Consider the following 11,872-nt stretch of genomic DNA (forward strand, 5'->3'; position numbering starts at 1 on the left):
AACAACCCCTGAGAGCCAGCGGTTCTTATCGGAAGTTCGATTCTCGAACAATAAAAACATTTCTATAAATACTATGATCTGTTCTAGCTATATACAAAAACAAAAAAAAGTATTTCTGCCAGTTGTTTGGTATCCATAGATACTAGATAGCACTGTGTGAATTGTATTGGATCATTATACCTTAAGATCTATTATACGTATAAGACTTTCGGAAGTAATTCAAATATTCTGAAGCAGAAGTAGAAAGTAAAGAACACAAATAAAAGAAAAATATAATGCGCAAAAAAAATACAGGTCATTAATCACCGTTATAAAAAACCACGAACGCAACAACTAACGCCAAAACAAAGGCATATCAGCAAAACATTGAATCTAACCATAGCAACCGCGCCCTACCCCCAAAAATGGAGAACAAAAAGCAATTACCCAACAAATCATCCTCTGACATTTAGTGCCATCGCAATATGTTCGAACTCACATTGTGCGCCAACAAACCCCATTCAGTATCTACTTTCCGGGTATATTTTTGAATCATTCATTTACATGTCAACATTCGAAGAGGGGTCCCAATGTTGTACCTTGAGCGACCCCATTGATTATCAATTAGTTTTGTGCTCGCATCATGTGTTGTTGCCGCATTATCCACACTGTTTACACGGTTCTTTATTATATGATGTGTTAAAAATAAATGTTTACAGATGTATACTCTAATTTAAACTTTATACGGTTAGTATAGAGCTGACGTTTGGATGATGTGACTTGGAAATTAACACGTCCATCTTCGTTACAGATGATTCTTTAATGATCGAGTTGGAATCGATTTTTAGGGTTATCAGTGCTTTATTGATTTACGGTCCGATTGATGACTTGCTTTTTTTGCTTGGAAACGTTTTTCTTTGTATTTATTAAATACCTTGTTATACTGTCCTTTGAGATTGGTTGTCGTTAGTTCAGCTTTAATATCATTGTTATTGGTATAAATTAATCTTCTTATTAACAAGTTTTGTATCCTGTTCTTTATAGAAATATTTGGATGTTTTATGATTTTAATGAAATATTTGATATCAAGTTTGATTTCGTAGATTCAATAAATAGCAAAAGATATATTTAACATAATAGTAATATGAAAAATAAAAATTGATGAAACAACTATTATCCACATCTTAGTAATTATGAAGTCCTTACAATTTAAAGTTATACAGATTAACCTTTAAATGAAGCCGCCTTTTGATTTATTTAGTGTCATATGTTAGATAAAGGATAATCTATAACCATCCTATAATAGACAGACGAAGTCGCGGGAATAGGTAGCTCTTCCAAATATCATTAAGAATCCGTTAAATCGTGAAAAGGTAACAACAGAGACAGTCAGATAGATTTGTGTTTATAATATTAGTATGACTATCATCATCTCATAAATATAAGTTTATATATATCAAAATAATTCAATTCTTCCACTACATCATCATTACATAGTATAAAATAAAGTCGCTGTCGCTGTCTGTCCCTATATATGCTTAAATCTTTAAAACTACGCAACGGATTTTGAAGCAGTTTTCTTTAATAGATAGAGTGATTCCAGAGGAAGGTATATATAATACATGTATACCCGTGCGAAGCTGGGGTGATTAATTAAATAATAATTAACTAATAAACTAACTAACCGTTTGTCTGTCTTTCCAGTCGGACATAGTCCACCAATCAGTGTACGAGCTGGTCCACTCAGAAGACCGCGAGGAATTGCAACGTCAATTACTCTGGAACTCCTTCCTGCCTCCAGAAGTCAACAACCTTACCCTCCAAGATGTACTGAGGCCAGATAGAACTCACCTGCTCGAGAGAAGTTTCACTGTTCGATTTAGATGTTTATTAGATAACACTTCAGGTTTCTTGGTAAGTATAATTTTAAAATTCAATATATTACAATGCGTCCAAACTAAATACGTTGATGACGGGTCTGAGGTTGCTTTGTATGAAATAGATCTACTTATTGTTGAATATACCAACCTTGCTCACATTAGATTGGGACTAGAAGATGCTATGTGAATTGTCTAGTGTTATGGTTATAGATAACCGAGTTGCATATAGTTAATGAAAAGATGGATTTATTTCCAAAATAAAAATAGTAAATTATAACGACGCAAAGGACGGGAGTGTTATAGAATTAATGTCTACATACAGACACATGGACGCATTTGTCTGTTGATGCCACAGATCTCCAAAATAAAGGGACAACTTGTTATGAATATAATCTGTTCTTAAAATTTCATGTATAATTATGAAGTTATTATGTATCTTCATATACAATGAGAGGATAACGATAATTCTACTTTTCAACAGAGGCTAGACATTCGGGGTCGAATCAAAGTACTCCACGGCCAGAACAAGAAAACTGAGGAGCCTCCTTTAGCATTGTTCGCAATATGTGCACCGTTTGGACCTCCAAGCCTGCTAGAAATACCGCAGAAGGAGGTCATGTTCAAGAGCAAACACAAGCTCGATCTTTCTCTAGTCTCAATGGATCAAAGGTAACTAAAAACAAGGATTTTTTAAGAGTAAAATAACTTTATAATTTTGTAATAAAATTGTAAACAATTTTATCTTTCACTAGCCGAAATAATATATATTATATATATGACAAGGATATGATATCAAAAATAAGATTCATAATAAATATATTATTGATTATTGATATACCGGAAATCACTTCACACACACGAAAGTCACTTCACATGGACCTATAAATGTTATATTCTCTATAAATTTTATTTACCTATACAAATAAAGAAAAATCAAGTGTCCCTTTTTAATTTCAAATTGCACTTTGACACACAATAGCTTTACATTAAATTCATTTAAAAGTATATCCGGTACTTTAAAATATTTAAACTAAAAAAAGATTGTCTGTTTGGTTCGTTCTTACTAATCTCTGAAACTGCTGGACCAACTTTGACGGGACTTTAACTTGCAGATAGCTGATGTTATAAGAAGTAACTTAGGGAACTTTTATTTTAGAAATATTTATCTAATAAACATTAAAATTGAATTGACATTGATGGATTTGAAATTGTTTTGATGTTCTCGCCTTTTTTTCCAGGGGTAAAATGCTGCTAGGGTATACAGATGCAGAATTAGCAAATATGGGTGGTTATGATCTAGTACATTACGATGACCTAGCTTACGTCGCTAGTGCTCATCAAGAATGTAAGTATAGTCTTTTTGTTGATATTATTTTTATCATAATTTATTTTATCATATTGTGTACTTAATATCTGAAGTTAATAAATTAGTGCTAGTTGGTTACAATGATCATTTAAAAGAGCAACAGGTAAGTGTCTTGCTCGATCCTCTTATGATGAGACAGCCTTACGAATAAGCGGTAGATTAAAAGAATTATAACTATGACTATTAAAAAGTGCTTAAATTAAGTTTATTTGAGTAAATGATTTTCTATTCTATTCTGAGATAAATAAAAAAAAACGAAATCGTATGCTAAAATTATATTGAGTTGTTTGTTATCTTTAAGTATCATATAACGTAACAAAATGTAATAAAGTAATAAAAATATAGTAAAAAAATCCAGCAAAAGCTGAGAAAATGTAAATAATAATAATAATATAGAAAACTTAAAAATTAATATCGCGCTATGAGCTGAAAGGCCGTCCACTCAGCTGGTGCCGTACAGATGCAGCGTGGCACTGCAGCACTGTAATGTATTTTTTATCTTTTCAGTATTGAAAACAGGTGCTTCCGGTATGATCGCGTATCGCTTCCAGACGAAGGATGGTCAATGGCAATGGCTGCAGACCTCATCACGACTCGTCTACAAGAACTCCAAGCCTGACTTCGTCATTAGCACACACAGACCTCTAATGTGAGTACACTACACCACTAATATGTAATTACTGGTGCTTATATAATAATAATAACGATCCAGGAATTATCCTGGATGGCATTGTGTGAATTACACACAATGCCATCTAGACCCGAGCAAAGTAGACCAAATGTTATGGGTACCATACAATTGATATAAATAATTAATTTATTCTAAATTCACACGTGAGAACACTAGGACCCATAAATACATATAAGCAATGAGACTCATACATGTTTGCACCGTCAAGAAATCGAACTTGCGACGAACGAAAAGCATAATCTAAAATGCAGCTTTAGAGCTCATTAAATTATGTACTTTAAATATGATAAATAAAATATGTACTTTAAAAAACATAAAATTGACACAAAAATAAAAATTTACCTATGTTTCTTTCAGGGAGGAAGAAGGCAGAGATTTATTGGGCAAAAGAACAATGGACTTCAAAGTCAGCTACCTAGATACAGGTCTCACTAGCTTATACTTCTCAGAAACGGAACAGCTATCCGGCTGCGAATCCAATGTGACCACACCGCCTAGAGCTGCCAGGAGATACAAGACTCAATTAAGGGACTTTCTTTCAACTTGTCGAAACAAAAGACGAATGCCAACTACGCCTGCTCCTCCGCCTGTAGAATATTTAGCAGCAGATGCAGTTGCTGCTGCGTACACCAACCTAAATGGAGCATATACAGCACCTTATGGAGAATATCCCCCTGCACCAGCATTACATTATGCTCCACCACCTCTAGATGACAGATTTCTAGCAGCCGACAACCTCTTCCATCAGTATAAACCTCTTTCTTACCATTACACTCCTTACGCGCCCAATGGCTTCCTGGAACCTGCCCCTCCACCTGGTTACGAAGTGGCTCCAACTTATCATAGGCCACCATCTAGAGAATACACTTATGTAGATAGTAGCGGAAGATATATGAGCCCAGTTATGGGGCAGGATAGAAGGTCGCCTAGTATCGTTCCCGGACCAAGTCCAGGGGGGTCTAGTGGGTCGACGGAACAGGAGAGAATGCAGCAGACCCAACCTTCCGAGATGCCGAGGCAGACGGTGCTGATGGGGGGGGCCGGGGGAGCAGCTCAAGAGGTTCCAGTCGAATACTCCCCGCCTCAGGTTTGGCGATACCACCCATCTCATTACCACACCGCTGAAGCAACTCAGTGATTCCTTTGTGCAATGTTTAAGTTTCGCTATTCGTCCATGAACTGTTTTCTTTTTTTATGCATAAGTTTATAGACAATTATAATTTCAGAAAGTTCAATTTAAATTTAACGAAATTCAAAAGTATTAATGTAAATTAATTTGTTGGTTTAGTTCTGTACTACTCGTTACTCTGTATTTTATTATTGTTTTATATTTTATTATTTTAGTATTGGTCGTCAAAGACGGCATTAAAATAATCGACTTTTTAATTTGAAATATTATCATTTCATTTATATTTCATAGTTTTGAAATTTGTTAAATTTATTGAAATTATGATATTCACAATGAAAAATTATTTCGTTGTACAATTTCTTTTAGAAAATTAATTATAAACACACCTGTATTACTTGTTACCAAATTAATTTTCTAATATCCTTTGTAATACCTCGCTCAGTGGTTTAGGCTACTATGGTCTCGTTTACACGATACAATATATTAATTAAATAAAATCGCATCGTGTAAATGAGCCTTAAGACCTCTGTTACTCTAAGGTCTTGTAAAAACAGGGTCACTCCATTCTCTGTAGATATTTTAGAATTGTATATTATAATTGAGAAATTTATCCAAATATTTTAAATTGATAGTCGATTTTGATAGGTAATCTCACGCAATGCAATGTTACACAATTAGTCTTAGTGGATGTAAATATTTATTTTGTAACAGTTCAAGCTTTGGCTTTGTGTTGAATGCTTCTTGTGAAGTTCTCGCTTACATATTACAATGGAGCAAAGTTATTGAAGTATTTTGGCTGGTTTAGCATTGTTGTTGCAAATAATTTAGAGTGGCCACACACTCTTCGGTTCAGTCGCACGATTATCCTATGCAACCAAGATCTAAATGACGCATTTACAAAGAGACGTAGCAATAGACATACGCCAATAGAATGGGAGTACCTAATGAAATCGTCCAACACAACAGAATACTGTGTGACCGTACTTACTTACTTATATTGATGCTCGTCGGTTCTGTGAACACGATCTATTCCCTTCCAATCGATTCTCTGGCCCATTCCAATGGGGATCGAACTAGCTTTAGTCGATGTTCAAACCTCCACCTGTGCCCTCTGGGGAGAATAGATTTTAGTCTGTGACACATTTTTACATACATTGCTTGTTTACATACATCCAATATATTTAGCAACCTCTAAATCAGCCATGCTATTGATACAATCTATACTGCCAATAATAACTTCATTCACAACTGTTCCAGTAACTGTTCCACTTATTCCAGAATGTTTTGGAATGGAATTTTCAGTAGTCATAAAAAATATTCTCTCTCTCTCTGGTGCACCTGGATAATTGTAGTTCCAGAAATGATCTTGGGATTAGTAGCACAGCAATAATACAAATAACTACTAAATTATTTAAAATCCATTCATCTTGAACCGCAAATATTTTGATCTGTTATCTGTTGTTATTTATTTCACATAGAACTGATCATCAAAATTAGTAACAGGTTCCTGTAACTAAAAATTTAGTTTTAACATTTAGGAAATATATTAGGCTTTGCTTCATTAAAATGTATGCATACATAAACCCAATATCACTTACTTTATGAACGAATATATTATTTAATTAAATTATTACCAGATATAAGCAAAAACAAGATACATTTATGATAATTCAAAATTTTTAAATATAAAAATTTACGCTTTTGCGACTTTCTACGAACCATTCAAGACTGGCATCTATAAAATAAGATGTATATTTTAATTGCAACAAACATAAATCAAATATAGACTACAATTTGTTTCAAGTTAGAATTGTTATTAACAGAGTTATATAATCAAGCTTCTGGTAACCAGTTTCTTAAATGGTAGCTGATTTGCTTCTTATTCAATGTCATTTTATGATTTACGTTCATACTTTAGAATTATAACAGTACATATCAATAAGTAAGTTTAAATTAGGCTGCTCGTATACATCCGATTAGCGGTCAGGTTGTCCGAATAGGACTCCGTTTGGTGCATTTGATTGCTTAGCCCTACACTCTTCGGAGATACGGAATTCTAACTTTAGTCGCTTTATTTGGGTACCCCAATGAATGGGTTTTAATTAAAATAAACTTATTTTTTGTTGTACGACAAATGGAATATAGGCCTTGCAATTTTGCATTACAGAATGTATTTATTACTTACCATATTACACTTAAATTACATGTAATTAATTTCAGCTTCTAGTATCTACCAGAGTGTATATGCCACAATAAACAATACCATAAACAATGAAGCTTGCCTAGTAGACAATTTTGTATGCAACTGTGGTATAAAGGTAGCATCGCAATGCATGCGCACGGTCTAATGCGGTATGTTATTTAACAAAAAAAGCTTAAGGTACTACTAGACGCATCCATATAATTTAACGATCGAAGTTTACCATAAAATGCGTTAAGATGCTGTACATTACTGCATTAATACTTGTAAAATTGAATAAATAACAACCTGCATTCTACCCATCGCAAGCAACGAGTGATCACCTTATGCATTAACTGCCTTTACACGTACTCTCTTTTACGAGGGAATCGGCTTTCACGCAGGAAAGAATAAGCATGTAAATGTAGGCAAAGAGAACGAGAAAGACTGCGCTCTCCTGCGTGAGCACTTTAGCGCCTTTTTGTAATAATTCATTATCATAGCAAAATGATGGACACAGGACTTTAGAGTAGTCATAATTATAAAGTTAATGATTATTATAACTTATCAATAACTTTGTAATTATAACTGCTCTTAAATAATTGTCTTTGGAAAATAAAATCTGTGTAATAAAATTTAATTTTAAAGGAAAGTGAAATGACTTCAATCATACGCGCTATCACATGTGAAAGAGTGAACACAAAATATAGTAAAATACAATAACTCACATTGCGCGCGCTGGCTATACCGCGCGTGAAAAACGTGTCGTGTAAAGGCAGTTATTAGTCGAATTACACTTCACATGTTCGCATCGCATTACAAAAATCGAATTACATTTTGAATAATTTTTTTTTTTTTAATATGATGCGGTCATTATTTGTCAGTTAGGAACAATCACGGGACCTTACCACGTTTTATTATTTTTTATTGAGTTCCCGATATTTAGGCAGTTTATCTGTGATGGCGGTTGAAGTACTAAAACTTAAACGTGGTAGGATCATGATTTTTTCTAATTGTATGTATAAATATATTCACTTGTTTGCAACTATATAGATATGTGAGAGATTATAATTATATTTCAGAGACTGTTTTGACTACATTATTTCAATTGAACACGTCATATCTCATGTATTTTACGAAATAGAGATCTTGTCACTTGCAATATGATAATGAATGATGTAATGCATTGAATTAGCGATATTTTATACATAGATTTCACATATAGTTACAGTACAGTCGTCTCGAAAAGAAGAAAAAGTGGTGTACCAAACTGTTTAGTTGTCTATATATAAATAAATATAAAAATCAATTAAAAAATATAAAAATATTATATTTTGTTAGGTTTTTATACGAATAGATAATAATGCATTTAATAATCTAATACATTATTCCGTTATTTTTGTGGATGATAATGAAATTTCTTACTTTCAAATGGTCTCAAAGATTCGAATTTATAAAAATTATAATGACAAATGAACTAAAATTATAATATAATAATCAGTCTGTAATACTCTGTAATTGTCATCTGAGTCGTTATTTATTTAATTAATATTTAATATTTCAGAATAACAATAACAATTTCTTCCTTGTGGTAATAGATAAAGAATTCGACGTATCTTTTGTCTACAATTATTATAGTATCTGAAAACGTAAACATCTTTACCGATCGGTTGCGATTCGGAGCGTATGCATCTGTAAAGTCCTTAACAAAACCGCGTCATTCATTACTTTTCATTCCCATTTTTCGTTACAATGACGTCATCCATTTTTTTTCTTGGGACGACTGTATTAATACATAAGCACTGCCATGCCAACGTCCAACAACCGTAGCACATATGTAAATACACTTTGCGTGCCTTTCTCTCCTCATTAGACTTCCATTTATTTACTTTATACTTATATAAATATAATAAACTATACTTTCATTGTGCTCCAGTGATCGGCGCGTTGGCACGGCATCTTGGCGGGATTTGAAGAATTTAGGTGTTAAGATATAATAATTTCCCACATTGAGGAGAATTATCGTCTAATTCTAAGCAAAAACGACCTTATTTTAATTGTAAAAATGACGGAATTTACTTAACTTGTTTGAATTTATTGTTAATAAATTCTTCATTATTTTTACAGTTAAAGTGATCAACACAATCACTTTGAGCGATTATAGCGTGTAAATGATATATCACTTTTTATTTTACATAAATTATTACAAATTCTCTATATTTATGGTTAACTCGTATAGTGTAGCAACACTGAAAATTTTCTATAGCGTAACGAGGAAAAGCTGTGTAAGTAAAAAATTTAAAAAATCGATTTTGTTTTCATTTAAAAGAAAACATGTTTTCATTCAATCCGCTATTAGGGCTACAACCGTACTCGCCCTGAAGAACTACTATTATTATAAACTTAGGTTATACCTATTACAATTTCTTTACAAAATATACACTACGATTTTACCATACCGTATAAATATTTGGTTTCGAGCACGCGTGCATTTCAAAATATTATAAGTAAACAGATTTCATTATATGCGACAATTAAAATAATCTACATATAATACCAAAACCAACATTAAACGTTTAAAGCGAGATTTCCGTGTTGTACGCTATTGGAGTTTACTTACTGTACGAAAAACATTGGCGTGAGAATGTGTGAATAAAAAATTACTTTATTAGAAACTATAACGTAACACAGATTATTTTTTTTTATAATTAGTTTTGTCGTAATTTGACTGCATTTTAGTACAGTAACAATTATATTATTCACTATTTTAAACCGAACCGTAATTTAGTTTTTTTATACACACTAGCTGTGACTCGCTAGTATATCTTTTTATATAAAAGATAGATGTGACAGATCTCGTGTTATTCGCGACAATTTTTATTAAAGTCTATACAAGCATTTAAATGTAGAAATTTAACAAACAGACAGACAAATATACTTTCGTATTTACAATTACTAGTATGCATATTTAACGCATTCATCAACTGATACGTTTCGATGTGGAAATTTAACAAACAAATAGCTAGACAAAAACATTTTAGTTTTTATAATTACTAGTATGCATAATAGTATTTGACGCATTCTCCAATAGCTACATTGTATTCTCCGCCATTGTTATTCATATTATGAACATATCGCATATCTAGTGCAGTTACTGAATAAACTTAAAAATTACACACTTTGGAAAAGACTCTCTAAATCTTTAACTTTAAAGTCTAATTTTATACAAATGTATTTTTTGTTTTAAGCCATTATTATACTAGATGTGCGTTATGTTTTGTCTTGTAAATTTAAAAATATTCCTTAAAAACTCGCTTGGCATTACGGGTTTACATTTTTTATCGTGAGCAGTCAATTGACGAATTTTATCTTCCATATTGAGAATATGATGTTTTGAGTATTTTGCAAGATATTGTATAATTATGTGTACAGCTGCGTTTAAATTAACATTAATAGATATTTATACGCAATAAACAGTTTTTTGTGTATCTCCAAAAATAATTTTAAATTAAAAATTATCATTATTATTCTGTGATTGTTATTTATTTATTTATTAGTACTTGTATTTCAGTGATATGAAATGAAATACATAGAAATGTATTTTAATATTTTTATGACTTGCGACACTTTACTCCTTGAATGTTAGGAGATAATTTATTTGAAATAAATATCACCCAGAACGTGTTTATTATAACAAAATAAGGTTTTTAAATTATTAATTAAATTGTAAATAAATAATTAGGTTAGATGCTTAACTTTGTATTATTGATTAATTATTCATAATAATTTACATGAACATATAATTAAGGTAAATATATTCGAACAATTTCTGTATTTATTTTAGCATAGTATGATAATGTAATTAAAAGAAAATCAAATAAATTTTTCATGCCACTGACGTCATCTTTTATTTAAGTCCCGACTTAAATATTTAAGCCGATATAACCTACGACTATTATTTTCAATTTTTATGAATGATGGATGAGCTGAGTTTCTTGTCAGTTCTTCTCAGCTCGAAGGCACTCCTCTGATGGTAGATTTGAGATATCATAAGAGTGTGTAATAGACCTACATGAACAAAGATATTTTGATATTGATTTTGCTGGCGGGGCACCAGTGGAGGATGTTACGGTAATGAATTCAGCAATTTAGCATAATTAGCCACGAATCTTCTTCTTGTTGCCTGGGGAGACTGCGTGGAATTTGACCTGATTACATTGCTAGCAATGGGGAGACAAGTTCTGATTGAGGTGAGGGGGGAGGGACTTCATGGAGGTATACCATGAGTGAGGCATGATCAAATCTATTATGGATGATGATATCCATAAAAGTCCATTATATAGGTATCTAATATATATAAAAAAGTATAAGATATGAAATCTTATCATTCTTCTCGTAATCCTTACTAACTATGTCTATCTGTCGCGCTTTCACGCCTAAATTACTGTGCCGATTTAAATAAAATTTGGTACACAAATGTCTAGACCCAGAAAAAGGACATGTTTAATGTGAAAAAGGGTTGTAAGGGTATGAAAGGGTGATAAATGGTTGTATGGAAGTATCTTTATTATTAAAGCTAATAAGCATAATAACACTTATTTTTAGGCTGTTAATTAATTTATAAAAAATGACATTCAAAGTTTGTAAA

The 11,872-nt window shown here is 32.1% G+C and overlaps 1 protein-coding gene across 1 annotated transcript in view; it reads left to right on the forward strand.

The window, feature by feature from the left end:
* LOC131842356 (aryl hydrocarbon receptor) overlaps positions 1-5,054 on the forward strand; it is a 155,394-nt gene extending 150,340 nt beyond the window's left edge. The window contains exons 5-9 of the mRNA XM_059190896.1: positions 1,684-1,893; positions 2,341-2,528; positions 3,098-3,204; positions 3,733-3,874; positions 4,274-5,054. Of these exons, the coding sequence (XP_059046879.1) occupies positions 1,684-1,893; positions 2,341-2,528; positions 3,098-3,204; positions 3,733-3,874; positions 4,274-5,054 (1,428 nt within the window). The remainder of the gene's footprint in view (positions 1-1,683; positions 1,894-2,340; positions 2,529-3,097; positions 3,205-3,732; positions 3,875-4,273) is intronic.
* The last annotated feature ends 6,818 nt before the right edge of the window (positions 5,055-11,872 follow it).

This window comes from Achroia grisella, unplaced genomic scaffold, assembly GCF_030625045.1.
Source record: "Achroia grisella isolate CSIRO2021 unplaced genomic scaffold, CSIRO_AGI_Agris_v1 utg2167, whole genome shotgun sequence".
NCBI lineage: Eukaryota > Metazoa > Arthropoda > Insecta > Lepidoptera > Pyralidae > Achroia > Achroia grisella.